The following is a 22868-nucleotide window of genomic DNA, read 5'->3' on the forward strand; positions in this document are numbered from 1 at the left end:
AAATATAATCAACACTGCCACATGTTATACATGAGAGCAAATTCTAAGAGCTATCTCACATGAAAAAATGTTTTTTTCTATTTCAATTTTGTATCTATATGAGATGATGGATGTTTATTAAACTTACTGTGATAATCATTTTATGATGTATGTAGTGAAGTCATTATGCTGTAAACCTTAAATTTATACAGTGCTGTATGTCAGCCAGGGGCTTTCCAGGTGGCTCAGTGGTAAAAGAATCTGCCTGCCAATGCAGGAGACACGAGTTTAATCCACTGGGTCAGGAAGAGCCCCTGGAGAAGGAAATGGCAACCCACTCCAGTACTCTTCCCTGAGAAATCCCATGGATGGAGGAGCCTGGTAGGCTCCAGTCCATGGGATCCAACAGAGTCAGATACGACTGATCGACTAAACAACAACATGTTAACCGAATCTCAATAAAACTGGAAGAAGAAAAAATAAGAGATATTCCAAGAGAGAATAGTTTCCACACTAAAAGGGCTCCCCAAAACTAAGCCCGATGTACAAGAACACAGGCTGAAATGCATCACTGTCAAGTTTCGGGACACTGGGGACACAGCTAAGTTACCAAAAGCTTCCAAAGAGGGAAAACGCAGAATTCGAAGAACAAAGCACCAGGTCAGCATCACATTTCAACATTTTCACTGAAAAACACAAGATAAAGGCACAATGCTTTCAAAAGTCTGAGAAAAATATTTCTAATCTTCAAGTTGCTACCTAAACAATCCTGGGGTATAAACTAAACATCAGAGTAAAATAGTTTTCAGAATATGAAAGTCAAATTTTATCTCCTCTACATTCTCTATTGGAAAAGGAAATGGCAACCCACTCCAGTATTCTTGCCTAGAGAATCCCGTGGACAGAGGAGCCTGGTGGGCTGCTGTCCATAGGGGCGCATAGAGTTGGACACGACTGAAGTGACTTAGCATGCATGCATGCATTGGAGAAGGAAATGGCAACCCACTCCAGTGCTCTTGCCTGGAGACTCCCAGGGACAGAGGAGCCTGGTGGGCTTCTGTCTGTGGGGTCGCACAGAGTCGGACACGACTGAAGCGACTTAGCAGCAGCAGCAGCACTCTCTATAGGAAGTTTACAAATAGGGTCCGGGAAACTGAGGTTCTGACAAAGTAGGGGAGAACACGCAGCAGATCAAGAGTTCTGCAGTGCAGTAGGCCAACACTCTGCAAGAGACTTCTTCACAAAGATAAAACTGAGAGCGGACACCTGAAGCGTCTCAACCTACTGAGAAGATGTTTGTAATTGGTAGACTTTGAGCGACTGAACGGAAAGAGTTTGAGGATAACTCAGTTTTAAAATCTGTCTCCTATACAGAAAAAAATATAATTTTCTGTATATCCTGTATATAGACGTTGTATAGATGTTGAACTGAGCTGTACACCTGAACTTAATAAATAAAGCATTTTAAAACTAAGACGGAGCAAACCAAAAAATTAAGACAATTATCCCCCTTATGGCAGCAAAGGATTGTGCAGGAGAGGAAAAGGAATCCCAACACACTAATGGCTCAAGTGTCAATGAGGATTTTAAATAGTTAAAAAAAAAAAAAACAAACACTGAAAACTGACTTAGATAATTAAAATGGGAGCATCAGAGAGGATTAATGTAACTAAAAATAACCATGTGCTGCGTACAGCTCTAAATCTTTACACATATTTATCCAATCCTCAGATATAAACTGATATTATCCTTTACATATAAGGAACCAAGGCACAGAGAGAATAAAATAACTTGCCAAAGGTCACACAGATAGTAAACAGTAGAAGCTTTGAACTTTGCTCTTCACCACATTGGCTCTCACAAAGTAACATTCTCATCTCCCTATAAAAGTCAACAGATAATGGTCAAAACAAAAAAATCAATAGAGTGGTAAAAACCCAAAATTCGGTTTAAAGAATTTAAAAAGATTGCCTTTGGGGAATGAGACATACACACCAATACAACAGAAGCAGCAGCTCAAAACCAAGCCCAAATATACATATAAGCACAGCACTTCAAATCATTCAGGCAAGATGTGAATTTCACAATGAATGAGAAAACTGACTAATCATCTGAAAAACATGTTAGATACCAACCCCAGCACACTGTCCAATAAATTTCAGCTGTATAGAAGATTTATAAGTAAATTATGCAATCATAAAGAAAACAGATGTGAATAATTATATAACAATTAGGTAAGGGGTTGGATTTTTAAGCAGAAATCTTAGGAAAAGACTGCTGGATTCAACATCATAAAAATTCACCAAAAAAACCTGCTACATGGTTTTAAAAAATTATAAACAATGTTAAAAGACAAACTGGAGGAAAGGCAAGCATTTAATAAGCTATTTTCCTGAATATGCAAATGGCTCACACAAATTAATAAAAAAAAACCAAACAGTAACAACTGTTTGAGGTGGAAAACACACACGAGCCACAGAACAATATAAATGGCTCCAGTCAAGCTGGGGGGAATACAAATGGCCAATAAGGATAAAGGAAGATGTCCCACCTCACTCAGAATTACAGCAATACAAGTTAACCAGAATACATATTTATCCTATCAGACCAGCAACAGGTAAAACACTATTCTTCCATTGCTAAGAGGGTGGCAAAACAGGCACTCCTTGTATGTAGTAAAAATAAATATTGATACAATACTCTTGAAGTGAATTTGATACTACCCATCAAAATTTAAACTGCCCACACACCTAGCCCCAGCAATCCCACTTCAAGGACTGCATCCGCAAGTTTGTATTAAGACACCTAATACCAAAGTAACTTTACAAAACCAAGTACCTGTCCATCAATAAGAAAGTAGCTAAACAAAATGTGGTCAGCCACAACTGAATACCATGCATCCATTAAAAAAAAAAAAAAAGATGGTACACATTGTGAAGTTAAGCTAACTTAAGAACAGTTATGCACAGTGTGATTCCCTGTGTGTGTGTGTATTTTAAAGCATGACAGGGATAAGACCTCTATATATGAAATGGTACACCAATACATCCTGCTCTCCCAGTAGAGTCTTGACAACCAAGGTGAATGATGGACCTAAAACGGCTTGGCCTAAAGTCCACACTAATAACATGTCAACGTTTCTTTTAAAGCATTGAGCAGGGGCAAGTTTCTATATACAGGTAAAGGAATATTGTGAAGCCTTTAAAAATAAAGTATAAGGGCTTCTCTGGCAGTTCAATGGCTAAGACTTTGTCTTCCAAAGCAGGGGTGTGGGTTCAATCCCCGGTGGAGAGCTAAGATTCCACATGCCTCGGGGCCAAAAGCCCAAAACAGAAGCAATATCGAGACAAATTCAATAAAGACGTTGAAAATGATCCCATAAAAAAAACTATTTAAAAAAATGTAGAATCTTATTAAGAATGAAGAAATGGTCACAAGACGTTGTTGTTGTTGCTGTTGTCTGACTGTTTTGTTTATTTATTTGGCTGTGCTGTGTCTTAGTTGCAGTATGCAGGCTCAGTAGCTGGGCAAATGGGCTTAGCTGCCCTGTGGCACGGGGGATCTTAGTTCCCTGACCACAGATTGAACCCCCATATCCTGTATTGCAAGGCAGATTCTTAGCCACTGGACCACGAGGGAAGTCCCATAATAAGAGAGTTTTTAAGTGAAAACAGATTACAAATAGTGTGTATATGGGTTGAAGGGTATCCCCCTGAATTCATGTCCTCCCAGACTCTCAGAACCATAATCTTTGTAGATGTAGTCATAATAGATTTTCTTGTTTAGTTGCCAAGTTGTGTCTGACTCTTCTGTGACCCCATGGACTGTACCCCACCAGGCTCTTCTGTCCATGGGATTTCCCAGGTAAGAATACCGGTGTGGGTTACCATGTACAGAAAAAGGTCATAAGACTACTGAGAAAGAAACGGGACTGAGGCAACTACCAGCCAAGGAATACCAAGAAATGCCAGGAGCTATCAGAAGCTAAGAAGAGGTAAGGAAGAATTCTTCCCTAAGAACCTTTCAAGGGGGCATGACCCTGGGGATGCCCTAAATTCAGACTTCCAGCCTCCAGAGTAAGAGAATAAATTTGTTTTAAGCCACCTAGTTTCCGGTAATTTGTTATGGCAGTCCCAGAAACCTGTATAGTGTGTAAAACACAACAATCAGGAGCACAGAAGTCTGGTCCCAGCTGCTTATATTTTAATCCCACTATTTATTACCCACACAACTTTAGGTAACCTCTTTAACCTTACTCAGTCTCTTACTTTCTGTAAAATAAGGGTAACAGTATTTACCTCTTAGAATTTTTATGAACATTAAATTATATATTAAGCTTAATCACTTAAAACGATACCCAGAATATAGCAAATACTCCACTTCTGTAATGCAAACACAGGCACAAACACAGTAGTATTAGAAGGATATATATCAAAAGGTTAAAACTGTTTATTTCTGAGTCCTATGAGTATGGCTTATTTTTTTCTTTTTGGTACTTCCTAGCTTATATGTAACAAGATTTATGCCATAATAAAATTATTATTATTAAATTTTAAAATAAAAAGGCAGCAGTTCCCAGTTACAGTTGTATGCAAACTGCATCCATCAGCTAATGATTTCCACTACTCAAAGCCAGTTGTCAAAGTATTTTTTTTTTTAATTAAAAAGCAAAATTTACTTTAGAAGATAAAACACTGAAAAGCATTTAGAAGCACACGATTGTACCATTCAATCAATCATTAGTAAGCTGTTGCTGCACAATAGGCTATGAATCACTGACCTCAAGCACAGTAAGTCAAGTTCCAACTCCTGGAAACACACTGAAGACTCCAGGCTCACACATTTTAAGAAAACACAACTGTTCATTTTTAAAGTGAGTCTTTTCAAACCCAGTACACAGTAAATTCAATGGGGTTGAGTTTCATATTTAGAATAAACTGCTACTCCTCTCACACATTAACAAATCATTAGAAAATCACTTACAAAATCAGTTACCCTTCCACCAAGCAAAAAATGTATTAGTGTCATTTGCACAAGGTGGCTTAATAACAAGTTAAGTCTCAGACTTCCCTGGTGGTCCAGTGGTTGAGAATCCACCCGCCAGGCGCCAGGCGGTTTGATCCTGCTCTGGGAAGATTACACGTGCTGCCGAACAACAAAGCCCATGCGCCCCAGCTGCTGAGTTTGTGCCCTAGAGCCTGCGAGTTAAAACTCCTGAGGCCCTGCGCCCTAGAGCCCAGGCTCCGCAACAAGAGAAGCCACCCCAAGAAGCCCGCACACCCAGACTAGAGAAAGCCCGGGCGCAGCCAAAGGTAAAACAAATAATACAAATTTTAAAAAAGAGCTAAACCTCTTCGGTGAGTTTTGGGTCCCTAAAAAGTTCAAATTATGAAGTGTGTTCTCTGACAATACCTCATGAGTAAATTCAGTCAAGCACACTACTAGATGTTTGACTTACATATTTTGCTCTTAATACACCAAAACAAAGGTTTAACATGGAATCACTAGATGAGAATCTGTTAATACAGTGAAGGAATTCTACTATATTTGAAGAGACCAAATCCACCAATGCATGGGGTTTTTTTGTTGCTGCTGCTTTCTGTTGGTTTTTACTGTGTGTTTTTTCTTACTGAAGTATAGTCGATTTACAATGTATTAATTTCACTATTGCCCTGTCAATTTAAAAAGAGTATCTATTTGATCAGCCTATCCAAGTACTTTGACAGCTAATTCAGTACCCACTGAAGCTAAAGAGGTGCAAGAGATATGGTACTCACTACTCTGGATAGGAAGAATTATTATTCAAATAGCAATCCCACTATGAAAAATTTTTATACACATTTAACTTTTTATATGTATATACAAATATATGAACTTCCCTGGTGGGCCAGTGGTAAAGAATCCACCTGCCAATGCAGGAGACACAGTTTGATCCCTGGGTGAAGAAGATCCCCTGGAGAAGGAAATGGCGACCCACTCCAGTATTCTTGCCTGGGAAATCCATGGACAGAGAAGCCTGGCGGGCTACAGTCCATGGGGTCGCAAGAGTCAGACACGACTGAGCGACTAAACCATCACCAGCACCACCCTGCTTGCTACCTGCTTATAATGCTTTTTAAGTTTTTCCTCAATAAAACATAATGGAAGGGCTTCCCTGATGGCTCAGTGGTGAACTGCCTGTGAATGCAGGAGCCATGGGTTCGATCCCTGGTCCAGGAAGATCCCACATGCGTGAAGCAACTAGACCCGTGTGCCTCTAAGTACTGAGCCTGTGCTCTAGAACCCAGGAACTGCAACTCCTGAAACCCACGCTCTAGAGCCCTCAGGCTGCAACGAGAAGCCACTACAACGAGACGCTCCGTGCACACTGCAACGAAGAGCACAGCTAAAAATAAAAGCTTTGAAAATATACATATAATGGCACAGATCCAAGAGAACTTTAGAAAGTTTACAGAATACTTTCCCCATTCATATCTACATAACTACAAATGTTACCTAGTTTTGAATAACACATTCTCTCATAAACTGATTACAAAGGATATTTAGTACAAGCAGACAGGCCTGGAAAGGCAGATATATAATATGGTGGAACCAACCTGTAGAGGGTTCAAATTTCTTCCAGAAATGATATTTTTGTTGGCTACTTAAATTTTAATTTGCTTTCATGTCATGTACACCCAAATTAAACCTACAAACAAAAAAGCCTGAAAGGAAGCTTAGTTTATAGAACTTGTTTCTTCTAACAGCACTAGACTTCAAGACTTCCATACAAATGAAATATTTACTCTCATCTACCTTCAGGCAGGTATTTATTAGTACTTTAACAAGTATTTATTGAGCACCTACACATACACAGCATTGCATCGGCTGCTTAGGGAGAAACAAAGGCTGTTAGGGGACATGTTTATCTCCAGGGTGTGTACTATATATGATATCTGTGTGTTGCAAAGAATCGTACATGATGTTAGTAAAAAGGCAAGAGTGGAGTTCAGAGAAGACAGCACTACCAAGAATTAATGTCCCAATTAAAAAAAAAAGGATTTCATGAGGTATAAAGAGGAAATAATAGCATTCTAGGTAGAAGAAAAAAGTCAAAAGTTGGAAAAGCCAAAGCATGTGTGGCAAATCAGCAGGCGGCCAGCTTGAAAGGGGCAGCTGCTGTTGCTGCTGCTAAGTCGCTCCAGTCGTGTCCGAGTCTATGCGAACCCAAAGACGGCAGCCCACCAGGAGAGGAGCACAATATCCATCACAAAAGACATGCCCGCTGGATCACTCTAAGGAGAGTCCTAAAAGTCAAGCTAAAAGCTCTCTTCTCTCTACCTGGCCGGCAACCAAGCCTAAAGGTTTCTGAAAAAGGAAGGGCCCTGATCAAAGCTGTGATTCAGAAAGACTGACCTAGTACTGGGATATCCACAAAACGGACTGGAGGAGGAGAGCCTGGTGCAAAACACCAGTTTGGAGACTATTCCAATGTTACCCTGTTAAAGTGGTAATATAATCTATCAACTAAAGTGATGCCAAGGAGAATGGAAAAAAGACAGTTGGGACGTGCACTGCAGAGTGGAAATGAACTGGATTTGGCAAATGATCTGGGGTGTTCAGGAAGGAGAGGGCACAGGAAATAAGTCAGTTTGAGGCTTCTGTCTGCAAGACCACTGGGGCTGTTAACAGAACAGAGAAAAGTCAGAAAAAGTGGAAAGACTGGGGTGGGCTAGAAGGGACTGATCTTTTCAACACACATTTAGTTTGGGTGCCGATAGAACATGATACATTTTTTCCCCAAACAGAAAACCGTGCACACTTTTCTTGACCAATTTTCAGTGGCGGGCAAAGACAGTAAATGAATGAATGTGCATGAATGTGAAGTCACTCAGTCGTGTCCGACTCTCTGCGACTCCATGGACTGTAGCCTACCAGGGTCCTCTGTCCATGGGATTTTCCAGGCAATGGTACTGGAGTGGATTGCCATTTCCTTCTCCAAGGGATCTTTCCAACCCAGGGATCGAACCCCGGTCTCCCGCATTGTAGACAGACGCTTTACCGTCTGAGCCACCAGGGAAGTCTAAAGATAGTAAAGTACATACTAAATAAAAGTAAAGGGTATATTTAGTGCAGAGTCAATGAGAAGCCAGTTCCAGAGCATATGATATGACAAAATTAAACTACAGAATAAAGATGGACTCCTACCTCAACAAAATGCAAAAATTAACTAAAAATAGATCAGTGACCTAAATATAAGAACTGAAACCGTAAGATTCTTAGAAAAAAAACAGAGGTAAATCTTCAAGATCTTGGATAAGCAATGAATTATTAGCTGTAACACCAAAAGCGCAAGCAGCAACAAAAAATTAAACTTGACCTCATTAAAATTAAAAACATTTATGCACCAAAGGACATTAACAAGAAAATTTAAAAGACAATCCACAGAACTGGAGAAAATATTTGTAAATCATATCTGATAAGGGTCTATAAGAACTCTTACAACCGAACAATAAAAAGACAGTCCAGTTAGAAAACCAGCAAAGGACCTGAACAGATGTTTCACCAATAAAGATATAAATGGCCAACAAACATATAAAAAGACATTCAATATGATGAGTAATCAGAGAAATGCAAATCAATCTCACAATGAGGCATCTCTTTAGACTCACTTTAATATAAAAATGGCATACAAGTGTTAGCAAGTTTGTACAAAAATTGGAACAGACCCTCAACCTTGCTAGGGGAATGTATCAGATTGCTGCAAAAGTAACTGCGGTTTTGCTCTGTTGAATTTTGATGTTTGATATTGGAATACATTCTTAAATAAATGTGGTTATGTTTAATGCACATTTCTCGCTTCACTTTTCTTGCTAATGACTTGCTGTTTATTTTACATTTATTTTAGACTACGGAAATGATGTTAGACAAAAAGCAAAGTCAAGTGATTTTCTTATTCAAGTTCAATATGGGTCATAAAACAGTGGAGACAACTCTCAACATCAACAGTGCACGTGGCCCAGGAACTGCGAACACACACACAGTGCAGTGGCGGTTCAAGAAGTAGCGCAAAGGCAGCAGGAGAGCCTTGAAGACGAGGGGCACAGCAGCCAGCCATCAGAAGATGACAGTGACAACTCAGAGACCAAAGCTGATTCTCTTACAACTACAGGAGAAGTTGCTGTCGAACACTCCATGGTCGTTTGACATTTGAAGCAAACTGAAAAGGTGAAAAAGCTCGGTAAATGAGTGCCCCTTGAGCTGCCCCAAGATTGCCGGGAGAAATATCAATAACCTCAGATATGCAGATGACACCACCCTTATGGCAGAAAGTGAAGAGGAACTCAAAAGCCTCTTGATGAAAGTGAAAGTGGAGAGTGAAAAAGTTGGCTTAAAGCTCAACATTCAGAAAACAAAGATCATGGCATCTGGTCCCATCACTTCGTGGGGAAAAGATGGGGAAACAGTGGAAACAGTGTCAGACTTTAGTTTTTTGGGCTCCAAAATCACTGCAGATGGTGACTGCAGCCATGAAATTAAAAGACGCTTACTCTTTGGAAGAAAAGTTATGACCAACCTAGATAGCATATTCAAAAGCAGAGACTTTACTTTGCCAACAAAGGTCCGTCTAGTCAAGGCTATGGTTTTTCCAGTGGTCATGTATGGATGTGAGAGTTGGACTGTGAAGAAGAAGGCTGAGCGCCGAAGCATTGATGCTTCTGAACTGTGGTGTTGGAGAAGACTCTTGAGAGTCCCTTGGACTGCAAGGAGATCCAACCAGTCCATTCTGAAGGAGATCAGCCCTGGGATTTCTTTGGAGGGAATGATGCTGAAGCTGAAACTCCAGTACTTTGGCCACCTCATGCAAAGAGTTGACTCATTGGAAAAGACTCTGATGCTGGGAGGGATTGGGGGCAGGAGGAGAAGGGGACGACAGAGGATGAGATGGCTGGATGGCAACACTGACTCGATGGACGTGAGTCTGAGTGAACTCTGGGAGTTGGTGATGGACAAGGAGGCCTGGCCTGCTGTGATTCACAGGGTCGCGAGGAGTCGGACACAACTGAGCGACTGAACTGAAACTGAACTGAGCTGCCCCAAATAAAAAATTCAGTGTTTTGAAGTGTCTTCTCTTATTCTATGCAACAATGAACCATTTCTCAGATTGTGACATGCGATGAAAAGTGAATTCTAGGGCTTCCCTGGTGGCTCAGTGGTAAAGAATCCATCTGCAAAAGCAGGAAACACAGGTTCGATCCCTGGTCCAGGAAGATCCCACACATGTTGGGGAGCAACTAAGCCTATGCACCACAACCATTGAGCCCGTGCTCTAGAGCCTGGGAGCCCCAACTACTGAACCCACGTGCTGCAACCACTGAAGCCCGTGCACACTAGAGTCCATGCTCCCCAACTAAAGAAGCCACTGCAATGAGAAGCCCTTGCACCACAAGTAGAGAGAAGCCCCCGCTTGCCACAACGAAAGAAGAGCCAACACAGCAATGAAGACCCAGCACAGGCAAAAAAATACATAAATAAAAATTTTTTTAAAGTGGATTGTATACAACTGTTGATGATCGGCTCATGCTTGGGAGAGAGAAGAAGCTCCAACGCCAAACTTGCACCAAAAAAAGGTCATGGTCACTGCTTGGTGGTCTGCTGCCAGTCTGATCCACTACAGCTTTCTGAATCCTGGCAAAACCATTACATTTGAGAAGTAGAGACGTATGATCAGCAAATGGATGAGATGTACTGAAAACTGCAACACCTACAGCCAGTCTTAGGTCAACAGAAAGGGCCCAATTCTTCATGACAACGCCTGACCACAGGTCACACAACCAACACTTCAAAAGTTGAATGAACTGGGCCACGAAGTTCTGCCTCATCTGTCATCTGACCTCTCACCAACCTCTCACCAAGGGACTACCACTTCAAGCATCTCAACAACTTGTTACAGGGAAAATGTAACAACCAGCAGGAGGCAGAAAATGCTTTCCAAGAGTTCATTGAATCCTGAAGCTCAGATGGTTACAAACTTAAAAACAAACTTGTTTCTCATTGGCAACAATGTGTTGATTGTAGTGGTTCCTATTTTGATTAATAAAGATGTGTTTGAGTCTAGACAGTCTGAAACTCCAATTACTTTTTCACCAACCTAATAAATGACTCAGCCACTGTGGAAAATAATTTGGTGGCTCCTCAGAAAGTTAAACATAGAATTACCATATCACCCAGCAATTCAACTATGTATATACCCAAAGAACTGAAAACAAGTACTCAAACAAATACATCAAAACTCATACTCATAGCACATATTCACATATTCACAATAGCCAAAAGGTGGAAATGGCTCAAAATGTCCACCAACAGATGAACAGACAAACTGCATTTATATACATACAATGGAATATTACACAGCCATTTAGTGGTTTGGTTACTAAGTTGTGTCTGACTCTTGCAACCCCATGGACTGTAGCCTGCCAGGCTCCTCTGTCCATGGGATTCTCCAGACAAGAGTACTGGAGTGGGTTGCCATTTCCTTCTCCAGGGGATCTTCCCAACCCAGGAATCAAACCCAAGTCTCTTGTATTCAGGCAAATTCTTTACCAACTGAGCTACAAGGGAAGCCACATAGCCATTAGAAGGAATGAAGTACTGATGGATATTAGACACAACACAGATGAAGTCTGAAAGAAGTCACACACAAAAAGGAAAAATATTTTGATTCCATTTATATGAAATATCCAGAATAGGTACATCCATAGAGAAAGAATTCAGACTGCCAGAGGCTGGGTGGAGAAAGGAATAGGAAGCAACTTCTTAGTGGGTGTGGGGTTTCCTTCTGGAGTGATGGAAATGTTTCAGCTAGATAAAGGTATGGTTGCACATTATGAAGACACTAATTGCCACTCAAATTGTTCACTTTACCATGGTTCGATTTTAAGTCAATTTCACCGCAATTTTTAAAAAATCAACAATATTCCAAAGCAAAAATAAAAATAAGCTCCAGCTCTTGTTCACTTCTGATCCCATTAACCACATTCTTGCCAAGCCAATCATCCAGACAGCTCCGTTCCACTTGCTCCTTCCTGGTTTCATTCAGGAAACCTAACATGACACAACTTTTCCATCAGTTCAAATCCCCCAGCCATGTCAAACCTTCTAAGAAATCTGCCCATAGTGAGCAGTCAATATTTGTGAATCGCTGGTTCTGTCTGATTCAGTCCATCCCTACCAGTTCTGAAGCTTTCCTCTGTTAATTCAGCATCAATATATAAATGTTTCTTCCTTATTGTCCCCAAGCTTTTTCTCTCTTAGTTTCAGGCATGTTCTTTCTCTACTAGAGAGCAAATGATAATAGAGGCTGTCTCCTGCTTTGTATTACACCATCTACCAGGGGTCCATCCAAAATACATTTGTTTAAATACTGTCTGGTTGAGGGAATTCTTTGGTAGTCCAGTGGTCAGGACTCGGCGCCCAGATTCAGTCCCTGGTCAGGGCACTAAGATCCCACAAGTCATGTGGCCAATAAATAAATAAATACTGTCAGGTTGAGTTTTTGCTGTTATATGCTAAACAAATTGGAGTGGGGAGTCGGAAGATAAGAGGTGGTAAAGAAACACCTCTACCCACCCTAGCTATAATGGAGACTAGTTCTGACTTGATATATAATCAGAAATGCAAGTCTCACAGCAACTGAACAGTACAGGACAACAAGGTAGCTTTTACCATCCTCCTTTTAAAACTAAAAGGAGCCTGGATGTACCATTTGCAAACTATTTTATACTATACCCAGAGTCCCAACCTTTTAGTGGGGAAGAAAGCCCAAAGCAAGAACTCCCAATCTTCTTAAAAATGCAAGAGCGTGGACAACACTCTATCACGTTATGCAACCTTTCCTACTGATCCTAAAGCTGCTGCTTGGCACACATTTTTAAAGGAAACCATCATTAACAAGTTTTAATCCGTCATAAAGGGACGTCTAGATTCATACGTATACACCAGCAAGTGCATCAGAAACTCATTTAGCATACATGTGACTGAGAAACGGATCTCGATCAGGCAGGGGAGGCATGGTGAGACCAGAGTACACCTGATTTTCAACTCTAGCTTCTGATTCCACTTCATTGCACAGCGGTTATACCTTCCTGTTACCCAGAACGGTACCTCTGACAAAGCTGAAAGTCTACAGGACATTATTTAACAAAAATGTTTTTCCCTGAGTTATTTTTCTTAAGAAACATCTGTTCCATCCATAATGGGTGCATGCAGTCTTCCAAAAAATAAACACTGCTTCCTGAAGATACCTGTAGGTAACCTAGGATGTTGCAACACCCAAACTGCAAAGCACTAGCCTAATGAATGCTGTTATTTAGTTGCTAGGTCATGTCCTGATCTTGTGAGACCCTACAGACTGTAGTCTGCCAGGCTTCTCTAGGTCCATGGGATTTTCCAGGCAAGAATACTGGAGCAGGTTGCCATTTCCTTCTCCAGGGGATCCTCCTGACCCAGGCATGAAACCCACGTCTCCTGCATTGGCAGGTGGAGTCTAACCACTGGCCACCAGGGAAGGCTAGCCAAATGAACAGGAGGGACAGAACAACCAACACTGTGTACATGCTCGTCAAAGATAATGAACTTATCTCTATAATGAGAAATAGGGCTTTCTCAGGTGGCCCTAATGGTAAAGAACCTACCTCCTAACGCAGGAGACACGAGAGACGCATGTTCGATCTCAGCGTCTGGAAGATACCCTGGAGTAGAAATGGCAACCCACTCCAGGATTCTTGCCTGGAGAATCCTATGGACGGAGGAGCCCAGTGGTCTATCCATGGGGTCGCAAAAAGTTGAAAACAACTGAAGCGACTTAGCATGCACACATAATGAGAAATAACTTTCACGTTAATGTCCTCTTTTAACCTAGAAGTGTTATTCGCCTCTTGTCACAAATGCTAAAGAATAACTCACCTTGAAAACACAACAGAGACAAATGACTTAGAGGGAACACAACTGAATTTAAAATCTTATGCTGCACTAAACTGTACATTTAAAACTGATTAAAAATGGTAAATTTTATATTATGTATATCACACCACAATTAAACTCCGCTCTCAATCCTGTTGGTTTTTGTTGGGGAAAAAATAAATCTATCAGATTACATTAAAGGATGAGAAACCATTAAATTGAATATTTTTAAATTATGTATGGTTGAAAACTTCTAGTGATTTGTATTAATAGAGGCTTTCTGATCTTTTAAGGAAGGTGTTTATTAGATATTCATCTCCAAGGAGGACACAAACAAATGAAAAAGCTTAACTTACAGGAAGAAAGATTTAGTTTTGACATAATTCTAACTAGCAAGGTAATTAAACACTATAATAAGGTACCATGCAAATCTCTGCCCTTGAGGATTCAAGAATAAGCTACCTGGAAGAGTTAAATGCAATCTTACAGGAAAAACTGGAATGAACCAGAGAATCTTAAGCCAGCTTCCAGTTTCAGAATTCCAAGTTCTATACTCACAGCCTAATACTGTCTTTAGAAGACATTCACCTATACAACGTTATTCTAATATACAAATCATCTCAGTTTTGCTGCAGATACTGGGTTCCTTCACAATACCATTTATGTACTTTAGATACTCAGGAACTGAAAATTGACTACTTTTGTTAAGAGGCAGTTCCACCAATCTCTGGCAACATGGCTGCCAGCTCAGGTATAAACAGTACAAAACTGAAATAATACTGGGTTCTAAATTAAGAAGAAATACCTACATAGTACACATCCAACCTAAGACTAAAAAAAATCTGTGTGCAGGGTAGGTAATTTATAAGGCCAAAACATTCAATTTTGTCAGTTTTCAACAGTTTCTTAAAAAGTTGCTGCTTAACAACAGAAAATAAATTCTTACTTTTGAAAACAAATACATTGTCTTTCCAAATAGGGTTTCATTTTAGAAGACTCATTTTAAGCCTTCATTTTAAAACTTTTATTTTTATTTTACCACATTTTTTTAAACCATCACTAGACAACTGAATGGCGGTTATTTATTACAACCCAAAACAGGCACTTAGGAAGTCAGAGGTTATTCATCTCAAACTCAACAGGTTAACCACAGCAATTTGAGAGAAGTTTTGGCAACCTGTATCAGGACTCTCTCAGAAGTTTTCAAAGTCAGACACTAAATGACGCTTAAAAACAATACATTTCTAGACTTTAGATATTTAACACACAAATATTTTGACTAAGTATGCATTCATGTATTTTATTTTAGCTAGAATTTATTAATTATAATTAGTATTTGTTTAAAATAAAAATCTAACAAGGCAAATTTAGCCAGGTCAACACTGGAATCAAAACACAATACTGGATTATGACGCTAACTGCTTTCATTGGAAAAAGAATAACAACCCTTACTTCCTTTCGTTCACAGATTTTTCACTTTATAATCAAAGAAAATAAATAACATATGACTTCCACAGTCAAAAAAATAGGTAATGTACTTACAGCTGAGTTATCACTTCACAGTCTGGATTCTTAAGAAGCTACTGACTTCTAACTGCTTTAGAACCAGAATACATTTTTAATGGCTCACTCCTTCGCTCAGAAATGTATCACACCTTGTTTTACACAGAGATAACATCTTCTCAGAACACATGCTACTCTGTCACTAAGCTTAATAATTTTTAGATAAAATTCAAATAAAATTTTTATAATGCAACCATAATTTTTTTTTCTTATCCGCACTGAGCCTCACCTTTCACACCACTTAAAAACAATCTTAGACGTTAAACACATATACCTCAAGCATATAAAATTCATTACACTGTCTTTGTAGCCATAATAATTGGACTAATAAATACTGACTCTAAAAAACTAAAAACTTATTAGGGCAGGATTTAAATGGTACAACTCACAAGAGGGTAGGGAGAAATAATGATTTCTACCAAACTGGCAGCAACAATATGCCAAGTTTCCTATGCTGAACTAGTGTAAACAGGAAGAAAAGGACCTGGGGGTGGGAAGCAGGCAGGCAAGGGCACAACCCTCCTCAAGACATAGCTTTACTTCCAAATTTCACCAGGGTAATACCTCTGCTCAATGTTTCCAAGAACCCATGCCACTCTCTATTAAACACACAGGCTGGTGCTCAGAAAACGACTGGAAGCTGTAGTCCCTGTTGGACATAAAAGTGGGGATCAGAAATACTTCTAAAAAAAAAAAAAAAAAGAAATACTTCTAAACACCTAGGAAGTCAACCCCACTCTTACTATATCAACTTTAATGATAAAACAACAGGAACCACCAATGATGTTACACACAAAAATATTCACACATCACCTTTGGAGCCACCACAGCTACAAAACTCTCATTTATACGATGAGCACCACTCAGGATAGGGTTGCATGAGAAAGGCGATAAAGACAAAGCTTACAAACTCTTTTTCTGGCATTGCTTGAGGCATCAAGTAGACACGGAATAAAGGGGAGCCTGGCTCTGCAAGTCATGCCAAAAGAAACAAGATTCCACATGCCAGGGGACTGAGTGCCCAACACAGAGAGCAAAGGGCAATCATCTTATGGCTTTCTGACCAAAGAAAGATGAGCTACTTCACCTGAAATCCTTTCAAAGGAAGTCTACTGGTCTCCACTTCATCACTCACCTAGAGTGAACTCGACAAGCCCTCCTCAGAGAACAAGGGGGAAACCTTGCTTACCAGAAACAGCAAGTGCTCCACCCAAAACCAAGAAACACCTCTGTAGTCGAAGTTATCACGGCCCTCTGTCCCAAATCAGTCTTCTACAAGAAGACTCCAGGCCAAAAAGTCAAGTTCTCCATTTTCCCAAACGGCTAACAACCCAGCATTTTTTTTCCCGTAAGTGCCTCTGAGAGAAGCCCCTCTCCCTTCCCGCACTCTGGGGCCCAGAGCTCCAATCCCATCAGAAAAGTTCCCTCCCGCAGGATAACCTCCTCTCCTTCACTTTTCCCCCCAGACCCTGCCCCCCGGGTCTAGCACGCCCGGTCCTCCATTAGTAGATCCCACCCCTTCCCTGGCACAGCTCTTCGGAAAGTCCTCTTTCTTACCCTACTCACTTGTCCTTCCCTGTAAAGTTTTCCCCTTTTTCCTGTCTGTTCTCGAATGGAGACATACACTTTAAGAGAGACGCACACAAATATTCTTAACTCCCAAGTCTCACCCGTGCGCCAGGTTCTGCCCATAGCACCCAATTCTCTCACAGAGTTTCCCCTCAACCCCCGTCATCTTCAGCCTCTAACTCCATACCCCAAGCTTTTTTTCCACTCCGCAAGTTCGGATTTTCCGCTTTACTTTTAGCCAACACCACGGCCCCCTTCTTCCCAGGTGGACCCCGTTCCTCGATGCTAAAGCCCTTTTCCTCCTCTTCCCACGGTCCTCGGCGGCTAAGAACACTCCTCGGAACCTCAGCCCCAGCTCCCCCCCCCACCTCCCTTCCGCCTCTCCAGCCCTCCGTGGCCCCCCAACTCTCCTCCTATGTCCCCCTCTAGCCCTGCTCGGGCCCCTAATTCCTCCCAGGCCCCGAGGGCTCCCCACACGCCCTCCCCGCCCCTGGAGAGAGGGGTGTCCCTCAGAGCCCGCCCGGCCCGCCCTGCCGCCGAGCTCGGGTGTCCCTTCCCTTCCCCTCGGGGCCCCGAGGCCGCTGCCAGGGGCTGGCGCGGCGACGGAGCCGGCTCACCAGTTGGTCATGTCCAGGAAGAAGGCGCAGCCGGCCGGGTTGAGCTGGAAGCCGAGCAACCGCTGAAACTCGGAGATGAGCACGTCCTTGTCCGTGGTGCCCAGGCAGCTGAACTTCTGCATCAGCTCGGGGTCCAGGTCCACGTCCATACCCTCCATGGCTGGGGCCGGACACTCGCTTCCCCGCCTCCTCACAACCAAGCAGCCGCCGCGCCGCCGGGCCCGGGGACCGGGAGGGGGCCCGCTGCTAGCTGGCGCCGCGAGCCCGCTCCGCTGAGGTAGGCCCCGGGCCTCTCACCGCCTCATCGGGGTAAACTCTCTCAGCCGCTCACTCGCTCTCGCGCTCCCCCCCCTCCCACCCCCCCGGCGCCGCCGCCTCCGCCTCCGCCGCCGCCGCCTCTAGCTGCGCCGCCGCCTCCGCCTCCTCCCGCGCCGCGCCCACTGCGCAAGCGTCGCCTGCCTAGACCCCGCCCCTTCCTCTCTCAGAGGCCCGCCCTCAGTGGCGTCACAACCCCGTGACGTCCCCCGCGTGACCTCACCACGGTGGGGCGAGGGGGCGGGCGGAAGGAAGGAGGAAGGGGAAGGCCAGGAGGCGCGGGGAGGTGACTCCCTGACTGACCTTTTTCTCGGCCCGCCCCTACCCTGAGGAGGAGGAGTTAAGCCCTCGGGCTGGAGCAGGGGGAAAGCTGGGGGGTCTTGGTCTACGACCTTGTGAGCATTTTGGAGGTGAGGAAACTGAAGTCGGGAAAGAAACTAGAGACCAGGACGAGATCCAAGTACCAGATTGCACGCAGGACCCATTCTTCTTCGCAGCCAGGGCTTTGCCCCTCCCGCTGGAAGCGCTTGTTTGCTTAAGTTTCTAGAGCTGCTTTCGCAGAGGGATAATGCCCTGAATAGTTGGTTGCCGGCCACACACTTGGTGGCACCGGTGCTGTTTTGTTATGCAACGGTAGTCTCCAGTCTCCGGAAAGTAAAGGAGGCCTCGGTGCAAACGGCAATCACGGGTCCGTGCCAACACCGCATGTAATCTTCCACCCACTCGTCAACACCAAGCCTCTCAAAATAAAGTTTAAGTCATGAGAATGTGACCTGCCTTGTTTCGTTTTTAGAAAGCAAAGTGTTACTGTGCATATAGTACATATAGTACCTGATCAAGGCCCCATTTCAAAACTAAAGAATAAGAAAGGAAGCATAGGGACTACCTTCTTTCACCTTCTTCACCGTCTTCATTCCTTCTTTCACCACGTTTGCCCGACACTCCTACATCCCCATGGGGGAAGGATGAATAAGAAATGGTCTCCTGCCTTTAAGTGGCTCTCTGTCTTAAGGAAAGTAAGAACCAGAAAGTTTGTATGCCTTGTCCAAAAATACAGAGCCGCAAAACTAGAAACTATCTTTCATTCCTATGTTTTCCATAACAATTTCAACAAGTAGACAGCTAGAATAAGAGACCAGTAGCAACTGGGGTGATGCTTTTGAACTGTGGTGTTGGAGAAGACTCTTGAGAGTCCCTTGGACTGCAAGGAGATCCAACCAGTCCATTCTGAAGGAGATCAGCCCTGGGTGTTCTTTAGAAGGACTGATGCTAAAGCTGAAACTCCAGTACTTTGGCCACCTCATGAGAAGAGTTGACTCATTGGAAAAGTCTCTGATGCTGGGAGGGATTAGGGGCAGGAGGAGAAGGGGACGACAGAGGATGAGATGGCTGGATGGCATCACTGACTCAATGGACGTGAGTCTGAGTGAACTCCGGGAGTTGGTGATGGACTGGGAAGCCTGGCGTGCTGCAATTCATGGGGTCGCAAAGAATCGGACACAACTGAGCAACTGAACTGAACTGAGCATCTAGGGTGCCATGAGATTTTGGAACGGCAGAAAGATTCTACTTCCTTCTGTCCTACTATCAAATGAGACTAAAAGGTTTTAAAAGTTTCTGAGGTCCCACACCTTTGGGAAAAATTCTCATTCTGCCAGTTATCGGTAATCATGGTGCTTGTCCAGAGTGGTTTATTGTAAGGATTAAAGAGTTAACAATATATAAACTTAGTACCCTGCCTGCTCCCTAAGAAGCACTCAAGAAATGGTAACTAATATTGTGACCATAATCTTGAGGAGATGAAGAGATAGGGATTACTCCTTCACCTGGTCCCTCTTCTACTTCACTTCTCTTACTTGTCCTCTGTTACAATATGAAGTATGTGTCCTTTCTCTTTTCTTAATAAGGGACCACCCTTTCTCCAATGATTTTTTTTCTCCTACTGTCTGAATCTTATGGATGATGGAATGAGAACACAGAAAGATTATAAAAATCCCAACTTTAGAGCTGAAAGGAAGTGAGACTGTCTACAAACAAAGGAATTGAAACTGAGAGAAGAGAATTGATTAATCTGAAATGACACAGCTAGTAATTACACAAATTCTCAGTCTAGCACTCTATCCACTATATCCTGCTTCAGTTCCCTTTTGACTTCAATGTGGCCTTAAATTACAAAATAATTCTAAATGTATACACTTTTCCAGGAACTGTTTTAACTTGCACATTCATGGATTAAAGTTGTGTTGACCAAGGATCTAAAGAAGAAAATGTTATTGAAATCTGATGATGCTATTAGAATGCTGACCCAAAGGAAATTAAAAGTTCTTTGCCAACTCAGTCAGTACTAGGGTCTCAGCTCATACCTAAACAGCCCACATAATACAAAAAAGATCCTTGCAAATAAGAGACCCAAATGGCTCAGAACTTCAGTTCATGATGGGAGCTATCTTAAAGCAGTATAACTACTCCTTAAGTGAATTCTGAAACTTTATGGGGACATTTCTGGTTCTCACGAGATTGGAGGTTGTAACCTGAACATGAATTCCCTGAAGACCAAGGATGCTAATCATCTACAATTCCTGGGACAGTGATGCCCAATAAATATTGCCCTATCCCTAACCACTGTGTACACTGACCAAGGTGGCTGGCATATTAAATATGAAGAACCAGCCCACCCCATCCCCCCATGGAAAGATTCTTTTGTAGGGTGGGATATGAGATGAAGGAAATGAGGTGTTACCCAATCAGGAGATTCTCAGACATGTGAATCTCCACTTGAGTCTGAGTGGTCATATAAAAACATCTATGGTCCTGCCCTGATGGCTGTGCCCCTTTGTTTTGTTCTGTTAGGAAAAGAGCCTGAAGAAGGGCTGGTTGAGAGGCAAAAGGATAAATTGCTGAGCCGCTCTAAGAAAGGAAAACTGAGAAGCAATATTCCAAAGGGGCTTCTAGGTACCATCTCAGTTGGTAAAGAATCCACCTGCAATGTGGGAAACCTGGGTTTGATCCTTGGGTTGAGAAGATCCCCTGGAGGAGGGCATGGCAATTCACTCCAGTATTCTTGCCTGGGGATTCTCCATGGACTGAGGAGCCTGGCCGGTTACAGTCCACGGGGTCACAAAGAGTCAGACATGACAGGGGCTATGCTTAAATATGTCACTGCCTGGAATATGCCCAAGACCTGCCACTTTCTAAATCTCTTCGGCTGGTGATCTTATGTAAAAAATTTAGACTAATCCCAGATCCCACACCAGATAAATTTCAGGGTTTCTTTCTTTTTTTTTCCAATATTTATTTATTTTTGGCTGCGTTGGGTCTTTGTTGCTGTCCATGCGCTTTCTATAGCTGTGGCGAGTGGGAGCTACTCTTCGTTGTGGTGCGCAGGCTTTTCATTGTGATGGTTTCTGCTGTTGCAGAGCATAGGTTCTAGGCTTACAGGCTCAGTAATTGTGGCACATGGGCTTAGTTGCCCTTCGGCATGCGGGACTAGGGATCGAACCCGTGTCCCCTGCGTTGCAGGCAGACTCTTAACCACTGGACCACCAGGGAACTCCTAGTTTCAGGATTTCTTGTCTAATACTTGAAAATAAATTGTTCAAAGAGACATGTGCTGTGCTGTGCTTAGTCACTCGGTCATGTCTGACTCTTTGTGACCCTGTGGACTGTAACCGGCCAGGCTCCTCAGTCCATGGAGAATCCCCAGGCAAGAATACTGGAGTGAATTGCCATGCCCTCCTCCAGGGGATCTTCCCAACCCAAGGATCAAACCCAGGTTTCCCACATTGCAGGTGGATTCTTTACCAACTGAGCCACCAGGGAAGGAGACATAGATACTGACAAAGCAAAAGACTTTATTGGGAAGGGGCTATTGGGCGGACAATAGGAGGGTTAGAAAACTCAGGAGAACTGCTCTGTAGCAGTCTCAGGCTTTTGGTAATTGAGTTTGTTTTTGAGTTGTCTCTAGCCAATCATTCTGACTCAGGATCCTACCTGGTGACTTGAGCATCTTTCAGCCAAGATGGATTCCAACAAGAAGAATTATTGGATGTTGGTAGAAATATGGACTGGTATATTTTTCACCTTTTGACTTTTCCTGAATTCATTCAGTTGGTGGTAGCTTGTAAGTTCTGCATTCCTTACCAGGACCTCCTATTGTATCAGTCAGTGATTCCCCTAACAATTTCACCAGAGCATCTTAGATTGCCTCCAGGTATCCAAGTTCTTGAGATTCAGAATTGCCAGGGCCAGCAAGTGACAAGATTATGCCACAACATAAGAAACCAAGCAGGGTCCCCCCCAGGACCCTCCACTCTGTCCTCCACTCCTTGTAGTCAAGACTTTAGCCTCCATGACCTTCCCTGAATTCCAAAGAGTAGATTCAAGGGAGGAGCTGGTCAAGGGAGGGGCAGCCAAGAAACCACCTGAGGCAAGATTAAAGTGATTAGAGAGGCTCATCAAGATTAGGAGGCCCCCCCTGAGACAAGATTAGTGAATCGAAGTGACTCAGTCCTGTCTGACTCTTTTCGACCCCATGGACTATAGCCTGCCAGGCTCCTCCATCCATGGAATTTTCCAGGCAAGAATACTGGAGTGGGTTGCCATTTCCTTCTCCAGGGTGCAAACCCTGCTCACACCTTAATCTTGTCAGAAAACCCTTCAACAGATTCTCCCACGTTGGTATACATAGTTTTTCAAGGCAGAATCCTGGGGTGTCTCCTTTTGCCAGACCCAATAATAAAGCTATCCTTTTCTACTTCACCCAAAACTATCTCCAAGATTCAGCCCTGGTGTACAGAGAGGCTGAGCTTTTGGCAACATAACCGATTCAGAGAATAAACAAGAGTCCAAATTGATATTCAGTTCAGTTCAGTCGCTCAGTCGTGT

The 22868-nt window shown here is 42.7% G+C and overlaps 1 protein-coding gene across 3 annotated transcripts in view; it reads right to left on the reverse strand.

Annotated features, from left to right (window-relative positions):
• ILRUN (inflammation and lipid regulator with UBA-like and NBR1-like domains) overlaps positions 1-18023 on the reverse strand; it is a 106082-nt gene extending 88059 nt beyond the window's left edge. Inside the window, exon 1 of one of the 3 annotated variants that reach the window (XM_061397968.1) lies at positions 17670-18023. In XM_061397968.1, coding sequence (XP_061253952.1) covers positions 17670-17827 — 158 coding nt within the window. In that variant the 5' untranslated portion in view covers positions 17828-18023. The remainder of the gene's footprint in view (positions 1-17669) is intronic. The other 2 variants (XM_061397966.1, XM_061397967.1) reach the window with 2 other exon arrangements.
• Between the last annotated feature and the right edge of the window lie 4845 nt (positions 18024-22868).

Source organism: Bos javanicus, chromosome 23 (assembly GCF_032452875.1).
Source record: "Bos javanicus breed banteng chromosome 23, ARS-OSU_banteng_1.0, whole genome shotgun sequence".
Classification (NCBI taxonomy): Eukaryota; Metazoa; Chordata; class Mammalia; order Artiodactyla; family Bovidae; genus Bos; species Bos javanicus.